At 38.7% G+C, this 17,504-nt stretch overlaps 1 protein-coding gene across 2 annotated transcripts in view; it reads right to left on the bottom strand.

Moving 5' to 3' along the window:
• The window catches only part of ATAD2B (ATPase family AAA domain containing 2B), an 82,505-nt gene that overhangs the window by 4,379 nt on the left and 60,622 nt on the right, over positions 1 to 17,504 (bottom strand). For both annotated transcript variants that reach the window (XM_063330560.1, XM_063330559.1), the window contains exons 24-27: positions 17,293 to 17,430; positions 3,450 to 4,145; positions 1,702 to 1,829; positions 413 to 541 (exon numbers count right to left, since the gene is read on the bottom strand). In XM_063330560.1, coding sequence (XP_063186630.1) covers positions 413 to 541; positions 1,702 to 1,829; positions 3,450 to 4,145; positions 17,293 to 17,430 — 1,091 coding nt within the window. The remainder of the gene's footprint in view (positions 1 to 412; positions 542 to 1,701; positions 1,830 to 3,449; positions 4,146 to 17,292; positions 17,431 to 17,504) is intronic.

The raw sequence follows: 17,504 nt of genomic DNA on the forward strand, positions 1-17,504 counted from the left end.
TTTGGCCTAGTTACACAAATGCAAGCAGGGGCAACCGCAGCCAAGCTGTCTCAGTCTGCCCATGAAGTAGCCACTATGTCCACTGTTATTCACGCCACAAATGTGGAAACTGCTTCTACTCCATTTTTAATCTGCTAGCGTGTGCTTCTGCATCTGCTGTATCCTCTCCTCTTCTTCCTCCATTCTTTTAGGTTAAATTCTTAATCCTTTTCCGAGGAAAGTATTATTAGAAAGAACCTCTGTTTTTTAAGTCATTAACACACTAAACTTTTTTCTGCTTATAGACACCTTCCTCCAGGTCTATTCAAAGCTTTTACCACCTAGTACAACAATAAACTGATAGATTAACTTAGTTCTTGAAGAAAGAGTCTCACAAAATTCAGATAAAGAATAAAAGGAACTGTAACATCACCTCTATAAGTTGTGATTTGTCATAGTCTCTACGATGTCTGTAGATGCACTGACTGAGGAGTGAATACAATCTCTCAAGTTGGTCAACAGTCAGGTTGTCACTTTTCTTAACCACCAAATCAAGCAGTTTCTGTTGGAACAACGAAAGGTAAAAGTTTAGAGGCTTTTTATAATCACTCTTTTCGATTTTTTTTGAAGGAGAAATCAGAAACACAATCTCCTTCTGAAGCCCTATTTTGGAGAGACACATACAAATAAAATGGACCATCCCTGGCTATCAGTAAGGCCCCTGCTTCCATATAGATCCAAAAGGACCCAATGTCTAAATTCCCACACTTTTATCCTCTGATCTTAGATCTTATACTCAGCGTAGCTACGGCAGCGTTTGTTCTGTTTGAATGATACTTCATCCTGTTTCACCTTAGTCAATAATCGTGACAAAGCATACCACAAAAACTGCCTAAATAGCTAAAGCAGACATTTTGAAAAACTTGCATTGGCATGAAATTTTAAGTACCAAATGGAAACACATTTGGAATTCCACAAATCTTGGAAAACTGTACTATAAAATAGGGGGGGGGGGGGGGGGGCAACACATGTAAAACATTCTCTTCATAAAGAAAAGGTGAAAGTGTGTATTTTCTGTAGCAGCAGATACTAAATTTTAAGATTTTTTTTCCTCTCATAACACTTCTATTGTTTCCAAAGAGATTATCATCTGTACTACACAGCAAGTGGGATCTAAATTTCATAGTAGGTCAAGCTAGTTTTTCTACAACACAAGACAGCAAATTTTGTTGTAACTTTGCTTTAAAAGAGACAAAACTGAAAGAAAATTAACTAGCAGGGGTTCAGACAATGACGCCGAAACATCAACACAAATTCCAATTTGTTTGCCAATCCGCTAACAGTTCTTTCCACCAAGTATATGTACACGGGAAGGGAAAAGACGATGTTAACTCCTAATTACTAGGCACCCAGCAGTTCCTCAGTAACCAGCATGTCCAATTAACACATAAGAGTACCTGCAAAAACTGCAATTAAAATAGTGGACTGCTGTGCCATTACTGGATTTCTGAAGTTAGTAATGGTGGGACAGTAAGGATTCAGTAGTTTTATTATTAACTTTTCATCCAAAACCCACTGATCGACAAATCATCTTCAAAAGTTACTGCTGCCATAATATTGGTTTGCAGTCAGAAATAAAGGAAATGTTACTTCATAACAGGAAGGAAGCATTTTTCATGGACAGTTTCATTAATAGATCAACTTGTTTTTCAGTTCCATTACCTTTAGTCTGTCATGGTCAACGACTACAGAAGGTAAGGGGTCCAATGGTTCCTCTGGGACCTGCTCCAAACTTGTGGGCTTTGACTGCTCCGTAGCAACTTTTCGAGTTTTCTTGCTTTTGAATATACCTGTAATTTGAAAAACAATTATCAGCACCATCAGTCTCTCAAAATGAACAGCTTGTTTCTTTCACTTCGGTTTGATTTTGCGTGGTTGGTTTGTTGGGTTTTTTTGAACCAAACAAGCAGGACTGTAGCAGCGCGCGTTATTCACCACCTTTGGGAAATTCTGAATGTTTACAGCTGCACAAAACCACAGTTCAGAAAACACACATGAAACTGGTCATCTTGAAAACTGAAGTGCAAAGTCCCAACAGAAAACTGAATGTCACTGAAAGAGTTCTTCCATTGTATCATTTCTACTTAGCAACGTCAAATTATACAGCTTCTAAGTGAAGTTCAGATATTAAGTTAATGCTCAAAATCTTTCTGCCTAAGTGAATCAAATCCTCATTTTTCTCTCCAAAGCATCTCATGTCTTCATCACCACGGTGACTCTTAACATCTGCTCTGCTCCTAAAACTTCATGCTTTTGTGACACATTTCTGTTTTCTTCCACCTCTGTATTAAAGCTGCTGTCCAATCCTCTTCTCTCCCTACACTCATTCCCTGTTTTTCTCCTCCTCAACTATTTAAAATGTTGGGTTTTTTTTCTGAGGACCCCTTGTTATTACAACCGTCCCCAATGTACACAAAATTCAACTACGAAATTTAGAAATGTGGAGACTCTTAACACAGACCATACTCTTCTTTTGATATTCTTAGGACCTTTCTTCTACTATTCTCCTTACACTTAGAGAAAATACGTTTGCACAAACACAGCCAACATGTACATAGTGATATTCTCGTAATCCAGATATCTCATTAAAGCTCATTTACTTTGTAAATCTCAGCACTAACTTCTGAAGTAAAGATTTCATTCTTGTAGCTAATTTTGAAACACTAATTAAAAAGGCAATCATGCATGAGGCTTTTATTTCTCTTCCCTGAGGAAACTATGTCTCTTGTCTTCAAAGGACATGGCCCCTTCTTTTATGCACCACCAGGATTTCCCTTCTCCTTGTCTTATCTTTTTGGGGCACTGTTGCTGTGTTGACTGTAACTCCAAAGCCAGATACCTTCTCCATTAGACAAACAACAGTTTATCTGGCTTTTGCTCGGAGTTAAACTGCTTTAACTTTTGCTATGAGCAAATGTTTTTAAAGGAATACATTCTGGATTTCTAGGGTCTTTCATCCAATGACAATGATATTTTATCACAAATCTCTAACAAAATAAGACAATAAGATAGATAGATCAAAATACAGAGCAGATAGAACATACAGACCAAAACATATAAATTTATCTGCATTGATAGTATTTTTTAAATCTTTAATTATTGTTTAAATGTTATCTCAGTATTTACAATATTTCCAATACAGCCTACAAAAGTAAACAGAATATTTTAAGTATGGAGATACACTTACTTGCCTAAGATAACATTACAGCAAGTCACAGATGGACTTCTAATTTATCTATGTGGAATTAAATGTTGTAGGCATACTAAAAGTTTCAAATAAATATACAGCAGTTCATAAGATACTATTATATAATAATAATTGCAACATAAGATATGACAATTAAAAATAGACACATATTAACTTGGACACGAAGAAAAGGACAGAAACACTGAAATCAAGGTATACCTACCTTCTTTATCTGCTTCAGCATCTTTAGTTTCAATGTCTGTGCTCTGTAGTGTTTTTTCATTATTGCTGCAATGTGGTAACTCAGCTTTCACTAGATCAGCTCCTTGACTTTCACTGGAAGCTTCTGTTTTCTCTTTTGGCTGATCTTCAGATGAAGATTTTTGCTTGTTACTAGACCCATCCCTGTTGTCACAGGGTGAAACAGCATCAACGGATTCCATTTTACCATTATGACATGCTGGAACAGGTATACCCTCTGAGCTGTGTACAGATGTCTCTCCATTCACACACTCCCCTTTTGATGTAGAGTCCTTCCTTAATTCCTTTTCAGCACTCAGGGTAACGCTGTCGGCGATTAACAGAGATTCATTTGAGCTCTCTTCTTCGGTGGATGCAAAATTGTTTTCCTTTCCTGATGTCCCATTGTTAAGCCTCTGCTCTGCATCTATATCCATAATATCGCAAGAGGATTCATCATTTGTCATAGAGAGATCTCCTGTTTCCTCTCCATTCTCCTCAATGCAGTCAGCGCTGATCTCTAGCTCTCCATTTTCCAGCAATTTACTGTCCTCTCCATGATTTTCATCATCAGCAAACTTGGCATCATCTTCATCTTTCTTTAAATTATTGACTTTTCTCTTCTTAATAATGCCTTTGCCCCATTGCGAGCGCCGTCTTGATTTTCTCCTTATTCGAACTGAATCGTAATAAAAAAAAAAAAAAAAAGGAAACTTTTAGATGCACGGGTAGCCCTCAGTAAACAGACTAGGAGATAAGAATATGCTGGAGTGTGTGAGGCAATCAAACGTGTTCACATTTCAAGGAAAAATGCAAGCTGTCTGTTGATTTCAATGTGAGCAAATTACAGACACAAAGGACTTTTAGAAGTATAGGGAGTGAACACTCAGTCGCGTACACAATTCCTTCTCTAAACTATGAAAACAAAAAAGACTTGCTAGCCTCTCCTACTTACTGTATTTTTATATATACCTGTTTGTAGGTAAAACACTAAAAGAAAACAGCTGGGCAATGATGTAGAACTCAGACAGTCATTCTCACTTGGGTAATGCAGACTCTGAAGACAGTTATTCTCATTTTCCCTTTTTAGAGCCTCAGCAATTTGACATTGCCATACAACGAAGCAAATGGAAGTACAATCCATAGATTCATAGAATAATTATAGAATAATTATAGAATAATTCAGGTTGGAAGGGGCATTAAGGAAGTCTCTAGTCCAACCTACCACTCAAAACAGCGTCAGCTATGAGGGCAGACCAGGTTGTTCAGGGATTTATCCAGCCATGGATTGAAAACCTCCATAGATGTGGACTATATGACCTTCATGGGCATCCCATACCAATGCATAATGGTCGTAACAATGAAAAGGCTTTTTGCCCTATATCCAGACAGCACCTCTCATTTAAATTTACGTCCATTGTCAATTCAAATACATCTGCACTGTTTTCAATCAGCTAAAGCTCCTCAGTTTTCCATTAATTCCCACCTCTGTACTGAAGTTCACTGCATTGACAACATGTGGTTTTAAAAAAATCAGAATCTTTTATTTTAGATCCGGACCATTTTAGCAACCCTGGCTACAGCAAGACCTCACAAACATCGGCATTCGTGCGATGAGCCTGTAACCAGAAAGGGAATCATAGCTCCTCAGACTGGCCTCATCACCAATACCTTCCCCTCATATTACGCAACTCAACTCGAAGCAACACGGGCATGGGATCCTTTTTTCCTTACTATACATACATTTGCAATATGATCAAGCAAATACATAAGGAAGACCATTCAAACCTAATAATGTTGTCAACATCGTTTTCAAGAGCACTAATATGACACAGCTCAGAAGACTAAGGAAAGATTAGGAAAAATGGAAACTCCTACATTCGAATTCAAGTAATAATGCAGACTGCTCACTTTTTTGCAAAATTGCTGAAGTTGTAGCCAAGTGCTAATAATTGAAAATCACAGCCAACAGAAATTAACAAATTTTCCTCCATTTTGAAATGAACTCCTGTGTTGAGCACCTCCATAATGTTCTTGGTATTTCTAGGCCGCTTTGATTTATGGGATATTAAGTTCCAGATCTGTCTCTGCCAACTCACCCTGAGTGACAAAGATCGCTGTTTATTAAGTTGCTTTGAAGATACAGGCACTATGCAGGTACAAGTGTTGAGAATTAAATCAAAGAAGCTCAGAGAAGCACAATTGTACTTCAGAATTTCCTCCCCATGAGTGGCGTATGTAAGCAGGTAGTTTAACCACAACGTTACGAATAAATCATAACCTTTTAGTTTTCAAACCTATCTAAAGATACAGTCACATTGGAATAAAAATACAGTCTCACCTGGAGTATGTATTCATTGTTACAAATAATCCTTACTGAGAACTGTGAGATTTGAGGGGAAAATCCCCTTTCTCCAGCTATTTTGTAGATTTGACAGCAGTTTCCACAGTTTCACTGTTTTCTTGATGGCAAACTACAACCTGCCCAGATAATTTTTCAAGAGCTCATGTAATCTTTCCCTTGTGCAAGAGATTTTCATTAACAACAGAAGCAGCAAATCTGAAGCTAAACAGGGAAATATAAACTTACAAACAAAAAATTGCCCTATTAGCCAATGGGTTTAGCCTCAGGTCAACTCCAAAGGTGGGTAAGTCAAAGACAGGAGGGGAGTAGAACTCTTTTAAAGGAAATTTAATATGTCCTAAACTGTATAAATTAACGAGAAAGTTGAAAATTTTAACGATACATTGATTCTGGCTTTTCAGGTTGACTTTGCTCTAGGAGTCAGATACAATATCAAATATATTTGACATTTATTGTATCAATGAATTATACTTTCCATATGCCCATTTTACTAGTGCATCCATTTTGACCACCCTGCAAAACCCTACCTGGGATGAGAACCCATTATTTGCCTAAACACACAGGTACATTCCTAAAATCCCTAATTGTGGGAGAAATTGCGTTAAAGTAAAATGAAATTAATCCTACATTACACATCTAGTTACATTTCAAGCCTTCCCAAATGCCGGTCAGGGAGTCCAGCTAAACTCTCACTCTCATGCAGTAGTATTCGAACATAAGTTGTGCAGGTTGGGTTTTACTGCTGTTTAATTAGGACAAAGGAACCACAAAAGTGCTACAGATGTCCTCCCAGGAATTCTGAGGTTTACACTGCATCAAAACCAGTAAATGCAGGAAATTTTTCAGCCAGCTCAAAGTATGCAAACAAAGCAGAGCTTTGGCTGAAACACTGCTATTGTTATAAAACTGATGTTATGTCACGATATTATAAAAAACCGATACCTCCAACCAACCCCTGAGACTTAGGAATGAAGAACAGCATTTCATCACCAGATACTGCAGAATATGCTCTCCTAGTATTTTACAGGATTTGTGCTGACAAAAGCAATAACCTAGCTACTTTTGGTTTTCACCCACATTTAGTCAATAGAATTCAGTCAATGCTAAAGTTTTCCCATGCCAGACTCTCACTTCTTGCTTTAAGGCAGTACCATCATCACATAAGCCACCCAGACCTGTAAACAACAAGTGATCAACGCTTCAAAAATCCTGATTCTTTTTGTCCATATACTTCTAAGAATCAACTTTTTTCTCCTGTCATTCAGATAAAAGCCTTCCTGCTTTCACCCCCTTCCAGCCCAGCCACTGAAGCTTTGCCTCCTCAGATTTTCATAAACCCAACTAAATCTCTTGTTAGAATTTATTTAACACAAAACTGCCCGCCACACTTTCATTACCTCAGTGAGTTTCTTAGTCCCCTACCCAATACATCTTTATTCACCTGTTTTCACCTTCTTGATCACATAGAAAGTTGACTTCTAGTCCTCACATTTGAACTGCCCCTTCAAAACACCACCTTTTTGTTCTCAACCAGGCTGCACTGCCCCGTGCAAAGCAATGTCTTTTGGGACAGGAGAACAACATTTTTGTTCCAGATCCTTAGCATCCATAATACCGTTACACAGATTTTTCTTTTATACAGACAGCCAAGCCTCTAGGAAGAGCGAAAAGCTGAACAAGGAAGACAACATTTAAAAACAAAAACCGCCACCAGTCTGTCTTTCTGTCCTGCCCACTTCCCCCAGTAAAGCTACGGGAGTGGTACAAGCAGGAGTATTTAATGGGGCAAGGAACCATGCGACCAAATGTAGAAGTCCACACCAGATTTCATCATCTAGATCGATTCTCTTTGTATTTACTGGAAAGAAAAAGGCGCAGTAACACAGACCTAAGAAGCTGTCGTATGAGGCAGGAAAAAGTAAAATTTATCTTTGAATCCTGCAAGACAGTTGAATATGATTCAAAGTAAGAAGGAGCTACCACAAGGTAAAAATGATGCAAAACTAAAGGGCTAATGGGCAGGAACTAATGGGTTAATGGATTGCCGCTAAAAAATAAATTTAACCTGGAGTCCGCTCTCCTCTACCTTAATGTTGATATTTTATAAGACTGGAAACTAGTGAGAGTAGAATCCCACGCTTTCTTTTATAGTCAGTATGATTCGTGACGCATTGAAGTTTTCAGTAACAGAACGGGATAGCTATTTACAGAAGAAAAACTTCTGAGTTAACTTTGTAAAAAAAGAAAAAAAACAATACCCCAAAACCCAGAGTATATACAATTGCAAGTTAATGCATTAACACCTTTTCAATTATTCCTTTTAAAACTACTCATCTGAAATCTACCCATTGATACCCAGACTTTTGGCAGTATTTGTGCCAGAGGCAGTAGAAATACTATTGTCAGAGGAACCCTCCTCTATAGAACTGAGTTTCTATAACTCAAACTATTATAATACCAATTATTCACACATGAATACATTCACTTGCCTTCTGAATTGCTGAACTCTTCTCTCTATAATCTTCACATAACCTCTACAGATTCGCCAAGGGGATCCTCACTTCAGTTCTAGCTTCTTTCTGGTTTGCTTTTTTTTGTAAATCGTTATTCAGAATTTGTAATGACTATAAATACCTGTTTGACCATGAGTCCCACAAAACTTTTCACTTAAGTTCATATGAAGTTGGTATCAAAAACAACCATTCCCCACTCTTTTTTTCCCCCTAAGCACCACAGTATATGCAGACAGCATTTTTAAAAAGTGCAGTGTAATACAATGTAATTACTCACTCAATAAAAATTTACCCTACATTTCGTCACGCAGTAAGTGGGGTTTCTCAATTTTGATATTCCTATGTTGAGACACTTTAAGAGTCTGCTGAAAGATCCCTGAACTTAAGGCAGACAGCATTTCTCGCAGAGGTGGCCTCCCATGATTAAAAAAGAAACTCTGTACTTACTTTGGAAGGACTCATCCTCTAGGCGAAAGGTCAGTAAAATGAAACCTGTAGTGGACTTTCGGAAATTCTCACCCACTGGCAGGTTCTGCCTTAAGATTCTCAAGTCAGATACCCCAAGTAACGACAACATCTTCTGGTGGAATAAACACCCTTATCTAGCGGTGCACACCAACCCTGTCCAGAGCAGGGTGCAGTTCTTGGATATTAAAGAACAGTGACGGTCAAAAACCCCAAAACAATACAAACAAAAAAAAAAATCTAAATCCTTCCCACATTGCTGAAGTATTCATCTGAGATCTAGAGGTAACTGTCACCCTTCTCTTTAGTATGGTCTCAGGAAAACAGATCTAAAAAAACCCAAAAAGGTACGGAAGCATCAAAGCTGAGGTATACACTGCTGCCGTCCCCCAAATCCAGTAGTACAGTGACAGAACTGCAGACTATATAGAAATAAAGTTAACCGTTGGAAAAGGAAGCAGATATAATTAGAAGATTCAAAGATTGTCAGTCATTAACAAGCAAGTCTGCTTGCCTTAACGTGGAGGAATTCTAATGAGAAGATGCCGCAGTCAAAGCAGGCATGTTTCTCTTGGAATTCCTGTAGTTTGACTACTACAGAACACTGAGCGCAGCACAGTGCCAGTGGAGGCTAACAAGTTCACTTTATGCTGCAGAAAAGTCCATCAGAGAACGTGAATCCTCTTGTCATTAAACGATAAAACTCACATCCATCAAACAGTAGATTCTCTGTTGTTACCTTTATTTCATGAAGAATTCCCAGGGATTAAAATCCACTGGAGATTCTCATGGCAAGCAAGATCACCATGGATCTCGATTTTGTGTCTGCAGTATCATCAAGAACCACTTGAAGCAATGCACGTGTTTCAAGTTTTTCTTCCATGATCAAAACCCTAAACTTCTTTCTGATGTCTTGTGCATAAAGTAACTCAAAGCCTTGAGAAAGCACTTATTACCAGCAATTTACACCTTCTTATGCAGCATCCAGGATATCTATCTATCTGTCACAGTAATTTAGCTGCTTCCAGTAGCTCCACGTTCCTTACCAAGGGGCACTGAATAGTCCACTTGAAAGTCTCTGGGGTTTTTAGTCACAAAGTCCCAAACTGCAGTCAGAGATAAGCAGCAAGAAAGAACAGAGCGCAGTTCCACAATGGCTTAAAAAGCAAAATGAGGTGCCAGCTTCCACTCACAGACAAAGCCATTTCTCGCTCCAAAGCCAGCTATAGCATTTCCACTACCTCATTTGTGCCGGCACTACTGTTCCTGCAGTAAAACAGATAAGGGAACTAAATCCATCTGAAACATTTTTTTTTCCTGGGTTAGTTTTCAACATCTTCAGTTCCCCAACTGAGCTTTCCAACTCATGAATGATGGTGCTGGCCCAGGGGAGATGGGGGAAATATGCAGCCAGTGAAAAGGCAAGACAGCACCTTTAGTTGTAACCTGCAGTTTGACCAGCTTCAAGTGAACTAACCCCTAAGAGACATGTCATTTTCTTCACCTAGACGGAAGGTTTACCTAGATGGGAGGCACTCACGGTACAGACCTGACAAATACATTTTAAAAATTGTATGCAACACGCTAACATATTTATGACCATCAGCAGCATATATAACAGTTTATGTTATGTCAGCAAATACTTGATGAACCTCACTTCTACTCAACAAGGAGTCGTCAAGTTCCGTAAGAGGAAATGAAACATGCTTCCAAAAAAAAAATAAAAATCTTGGCTGCAGTATCACAGAATCATAGAATGGTGGGGTTGGAAGGGACCTCTGGAGACCATCTAGTCCAACCCCCTGCCAGAGCAGGGTCACCCAGAGCAGGTGGCACAGGAACGTGTCCAGGCGGGTTTGGAATGTCTCCAGAGACGAAGACTCCACCACCTCTCTGGGCAGCCTGTGCCAGGGCTCTGCCACCCCCAAAGGAAAGAGTTCCTCCTCATGTTGAGATGGAATTTCCTGTGTTTCAGTTTGTATCCCAGTTTTCTGACCCTTGTCAACCGCTTTCCCCTGACAACTCAAGCTTTTCCCAGTGTTTCTCACAAAACACTTTCTGCTGCTGGAGAGGGTGCAGCAGAGAGCTACCAAGATGATGAGGGGACTGGAACACCTCTCTTATGAAGAAAGACTGCGGGATTTGGGTCTCTTCAGTCTGGAAAAAAGACAACTGAGGGGGGACCTTATCAACACTTATCAATACTTCAAGGGTGGGTGTCAGGAGGATGGGGCCAGGCTCTTCGCAGTGGTGCCCGGGGACAGGACAAGAGGTAATGGGCACAAACTTGAGCATAGGAAGTTCCACCTCAACATGAGGAGGAACTTCTTTCCTTTGAGGGTGGCAGAGCCCTGGAACAGGCTGCCCAGAGAGGTGGTGGAGTCTCCGTCTCTGGAGACATTCCAACCCCGCCTGGACACGTTCCTGTGCCACCTGCTCTGGGTGACCCTGCTCTGGCAGGGGGTTGGACGAGATGATCTCCAGAGGTGCCTTCCAACCCTATGATTCTATGAAAACTCTCCCAGTAGCTTCTGTTCCTCCCCACCCCTGCTGAACAGGACACAAGATACCCAACATCTGAGGGGTGCACGCCATGCCTGGCCAGTACAATGTTTTAAACTATCAGCTAACAAGGCCAAGCAGAAAAGATAACTACCATTTTCAATCTATACCCTTTTCCTTCAGTAGATGTGTTGATTTATGATTTATCCAGGTACCAATTTTCACAAAACCTGCAGGAATCTAATCTTCCAGCCCTCAACTCCTGTCAAATCTGTCTGAACCTGGCTAAATGATTCAGAAGTCATTAGGGGAGCAGAGATGGACAGAGAGCACAGGTATTATTTTCTTGGGAAACTAAGCTAAAAATATAATTTACATGAAACCAGAGTAATTATGTTAGTGAAGTACATGACAAGACAGTTGTATAAGAAAATTAAAGAGAAAAATGAAGTCAAAAGGGAAGAGACAATCAGATTAATATCACCCGTGGAGATCAGTTTTAGGCTTTCCATCTCTATAGATCTGCTCATTTTCCCTCTGCTGAGTAGCTTTAGACAATAGCAACTGTTACAGCTATTTACATTTTTGGTATGTTCAACTGGCTCTGAAGGCCTCCTGAATGACACCTTCCCTGATGCAAGAAAGCCATGAACAAAACGCAAGGTTCTCCTGCAGCTTCACCAGCAGAGAAGAGGCTCCTACTCTAATTAAAATTATATTCAACAGAGTTTACAGCATTCATTTCTATCACATATCTGAAAGGCCCGTGGCTGCTGGTTGGCTTCTGTGCCAAGGAGGCAAAATTAAAAAAACAACAAAGAAAACCAAAGTTAAGAAACCAGTAATAATCACAAGAAGATCAACAGATGTTTGTGGACAGAAACTTTACACCAAGTCTTTAAACAATTTAAAGCAAACATTGTCACAGTTTTCAAAAGGGAGGAAGGAGTAAGTAAGATATATCTAAAAGGTCTGAAAATTGTTTTTTGTTACACCACTTGTGCGTACCACTTTAAGGGGAAAAAAAATTATTTTAGAAGAAATCATTAAAAAACTTTTTAGAAAAAGTCTCTCTTTTTACCATGTTTATAAGAAAGGTGGCAATAATGCTTTCAGGAAAAGCTCCTCCTTAAGAGAGGCTGAACAATCTTGCATTACTGAGTTAGAAAGGAGATGAATAACAAGAGAATACAAAAAAGTCACTGATATGGTGAATTGTAGGGCTCTCTTTGCCCTCTGTCAGAGAAAAAAAGACATTCAATTAATTCAAGAGGCAGATATTTAATAGTGATGAAAGAAAATTTCTTTACCACTAGATACCAGAGTCCAAAAGTCTGATGGGATCTCAAAAAAGAAGAGGCAGTCGGGATGTATTAGAACACCCACAAATTCACTAAATGGCTTTTTAAATTAGAAAAATTACAAAGCCTGTGAGTTTTGAAAGAACTGTTAACCAACTCAGAATCAGCTAAGATGGTATTTCCTTCAAAATCAGGCACAAAAAAAAAAATTTTTACTTCTCAAATGTTTGCAACTTCCTTTTAAAGCATCCACTTGAAGCCAGCATCAGATACAAGAGATCAAAATACCCTCATCCAGAATGCTAATTCCTACACTGTCCGGAACAAAACAGTAAAGAAATAAAAAGAGACAGTTGTCTCGGCTCTGATGTCCTCAAATGCCAACGGTGTCTCAAATTCCAGAAAATCATTTTTAATGGTGTTTGTCAAGTTACAGTACTGGCCTCTATCTCAAGCAAGAATTAATCTAAGTCAAATCCCTTTTCTAGAGAGCAGGAGGAGAAAAGAAAACGGTGGCAAGTGTAGGATTTGTGACAAAACATCAGCAGCTACTGGGATTTTAATGTTAGCATCTAGATGACTGTTAATATGCCGGTACCCAAATACTGAATCCCAATTCAGAACTAGTCCAAAAGGCAGAAAGTCGTTAAAATAACAAAAGCCACACGGCATCTGGTCTGCTGTGTCCTTTGATAAGGCATTACTGCAGTCACACAAATGCCTGAAGTACATCCATCACGGACACCCCTGTAGCAGAGAGGTCAAAGAAAAGAGACTAAACAGATGAAAATCAGACAAAGACTCTGAATAAAACGGTTTCTGAGAAAGATTATAAACAAAAGACCTCTTCTTTCTAAAAATCTTTTTTTAGAACGAATCCTGCCAAAACAAAACCTCCTTTGCATTGTAAAGCAGAAACACACAGCTTCATATAGATAGCAAAGATCGCCATTTAGCAAAAAAAAAAAAATTATCCAAAAACCAAAACTCCACAAAAAGACGCCCAAAATATTATTTATCTTAGAACTAGATTTTCTGCATCAGTTTTTTATATCCTTGCTTGATCTCCTTACAGTTCTTTCTACAGAGACCATTAATCACTTCAATTATAGAGAAAAGTTAGCAGTGTGTTTACTTCATATTTCATAAAATGACTTTTATATAAAACTTGTATTTTTAATACTTCACATAACCCAACATATTTTAATTTTGTTATTTGCTCCAAATGCCATTTTCACAGCTATCGTATTTATCACACGGTACAAAAGACGCCTTCTCTATGAAAACATAAAATCTGCATTGTGTCTCTACAATATATTATTGTTAAATACTGAAAAAAAAAAAAGGTAAGAATGTAAAACCAAGTCTTCCCCATACAGTTTATTTATATGTAACACTAAAGGAAGCAACTGCTAGACAGTAAAATAACATGCAACATACTCCATCTACTGGCAAAACAGAGCAGTAGGACAAAGTTTTACTGTACAGCATCCCAGTAATTAAAAGAGACGCTAATGTTTAATGCGCTAACGTGTACCTAAACCACTTAGCAATGATTTGTCAGACACACCAAACTGCGTGTTGCTGGCAGCTTCCTCTTCCACACACATACATACGAAGGCGAAACAAGTCCCTTCTCATCAGTGCCCAGTGACAAGGGGTAATGGGCACAGACTGAAATACAAGACATTGAATTCAAAAGGAAGAAAAATAAATTATCGTGAGAGCGGCCAAGCACCAGAAGAGGTTTCCCAGATCTTCCGGAGCCTTCATTTTTGGAGATACTCAAAACACAAATGGACACAGTGTTGAGCAACCAGCTCTGAGCAGGGGAGTTAGATTAGATGATCTCCAGAAGCTCCTTCCACTCACAGCAATCTTGTGATTCTATGATCATATAACTACTTGTATCAGGCTTTTGACCTGTGTCCCGTTCTAAGTTCCCACCAGAACACTTGCACTTTTCTCAAAATACACAGTCATTATGGAAATATGTTTAAATTATCCGTGGCACAACTCTCCTAAATGGATTTTCAGCAACTTCTAGCAATGCAATACTTTTAAAACTCAGGTATACTGTGATACACCATCCACCACAGGTGTACCTGCAACAAGGGAAATGGAAGTTGCAGATTAAATCAAACTCCAGAACGCATAGCACCATGCCTTCAAATAGAACAAATGTTTTGTGCCACATTTCTGATAGCCCATCTGGTCTAATCAAACTAAAAAAAAAAGTCTAAAATACATTGTAAATATTAAACAAATCACAAATAGGTAATTAAAAAACTAAGTAAAGTTTCAAACGAAATACGTAACCCTCAGAAAACAAACCAATACATGATAAACTAACTCTCAGTAGCCCTGAACAGTAAACAGGGCTCTAAACTGGGGCAGGCTGCTGCTCTGTTTGTAGTCCACTCTGTTTTTAGAGAAGATGATGACAATTTCCTTTAGGGTTCGCAAGTGTTTCATCTGAATTGACCTTTTACAGTATTTTAGGAAACAGCTGCAAAACAAAGCTCCTAAAAAATTAATGTAATCAGGAAAAAAAATGTTATGATTGATGATTTTTTCCTTGGACTTATCTAAGGAAAAAAATTAATTCACATTCAAATAGTAGAAAAAATGGAAGACTTTCAGAATTATTAATTGGAAGGCACAGTTTTTAGCCTGTGTAATTAAAATATGTGAATCATTGTCCTTGTTACTCTGCTTGTGCAATGCTTTTTAGTCTTAAGAAAAATAAATCTTAGTTCTTGACCATAAAAACGTTTCCACTCTACCTCTAAAATCATCTCTGTTCAGAAATCCCTTCTCTAAAACTTGCTTCTTCCATTTATATAATCACAATCCACCATATAATTTACTGCTACATGAGCTCCCTACAATCTGCTCCGTTCTGCTCTCATTTTACCACAGCTCCTTCCTCCCAACACCCTTCTAAGACTGTATCTCTTCCTAGTTCCTAGTCTCCACTGAACTTACCACATCAATCTTCAAGTGTGCCCCTGTACTACTTGAATCCCCTCGGCAGATTTCTGATTGCTCATCAGTTCCTGGTTCTCTCTCTTGATTACTAGAGGCATCACCTGGACCTTTCCCAGACTCAGCCTTAAAAGGCAGATTTTTCATTTGATTACAGTCCCAAACACCACTAAGCCGCAAATTTTCACCAAAATACTAGCAGGAATGGAGCCTTAACACCAGCTCCTTTTTAGTTTACGCAGAGGAACACTGGCAATTTCCTTCAGTCGATGGCTCTAGTCTTCAGACAGCCGCCACTGCATCCACAGCACTAGGTGGAGAAGAGAGCAGAGGTACCAGAGCTTCTCTTTATACGAGTCACTAGTAATGGCTCGCTGCCTTCCCAAAAGATGTCCGGCTTGGATGCCTATAAACCCTACCGTTTGCTGCAGAGCACGCAGAGCCAGGAAAGCGCTCTGTAGATCAGCCAGAGCAAGAATCTCCATCTTGGATTTCACAGGAAACTAAAATAAACTGAGAATCCCTTCCCTTCTCTCTCTGTTTTTGCACAAGCTGCCAAATGAATAAAGAACAGCTTGGATCCGCATCATCAATTTATTAGATAACAATTTACTCAAGCCATAACTCTGTTCAATTGACTTTAATTCCTTTAACGGAAGAAATTACAGCTTCAGGAAATAAAACCATACACCTCTAATTAATTAAACTATTTGACATCAACACTATCACTCATATAAACAACGTTCATCTCTGGGCAGTTATCACCTTGCCTAGAAAACTATTTCTCATCAAGGAAAAGTACCATGAAGGAGAACACAAAGACCAATGAAAATTTGTCAGCTCCAATTTATCAGTTTGCCTATTAAGCAATAATTGATAACGCTACTAATAATGTATTAATAATGGATTCCACATCCTCAGCCGGAAAGCCACGCACAACTATCAGTATATCCCTCATACTTACTTTCTCTTATAGTATTTATGTTGTTTATAGCCAAAATATCGGTCGTGCATTTACCTTTTCTAATCAACTTACCTCTTGAAAATAATTAGCAGTGCCTCTGACTACCTACACCACAGTTGAAGAGTCACTCCTCACATTTCTAGAAATTTCTATCAATTAATTGGACTAATCCAGTAGGCTGCAGCAAGAGTATCTCAACATCCCCCACTAATGGGTACTGACTATTGAAAACCAGGTGTCATAAAGGAAAATACAGTTAAATTTGCAATCTCTTTTCTAACTTTTAGCATGATCCTCTACAGACTGAAGACAGGAAGAGAGTAACTACACAGTGCATGTGAGAGAGTGTGAAGCGGCGTGTAAGTATGGACCTGTGAATACACACAGAGTAAACAAATCTTAATGCTCATCAAATAGATAAGAGTCATTTTCTTATTGGATCAGAGTTGTCTTACACTGAGAATAGTCTTTTACAAATAAAATATAATATGCATATTATATTAGAAAACCAGTTATTCTTTATCACAGAAAAAACAGAAATCCTGCTTCTTTACAATTTCTTGGGCAGAGATTTCATGTAAGCAGAAAAAGAGCATTTCCTAAAGTCCCACATTTCATGTCTAAAATTACTTCTGGAAATAATCAGTAAACAGTAATAGAGACACATTTGAAATGTTTGCCGTTGAAAGTACCTCTAGTTTTACACCGTTATCACCCAAGGTACTCACATGCACATTTATTCGCAGAGTTGGGCCACACCGCCATTGTGGGTTTTTGCTTGTTCCGAAATGCCTCTTCAACTCTAGCTTCTGTTTTCCGTACAGTGGAACCATGAGGATTCATTTGTTCTGCTGTTACTGATAAGCCTGCATACAGAAGATAACCATACCTATTTAAATAAACCAGGCTGCATAAAACTACTGAATTTAAAAAGCAACTT

This window comes from Chroicocephalus ridibundus, chromosome 3 (genome assembly GCF_963924245.1).
Source record: "Chroicocephalus ridibundus chromosome 3, bChrRid1.1, whole genome shotgun sequence".
In the NCBI taxonomy this organism is placed as follows: Eukaryota; Metazoa; Chordata; class Aves; order Charadriiformes; family Laridae; genus Chroicocephalus; species Chroicocephalus ridibundus.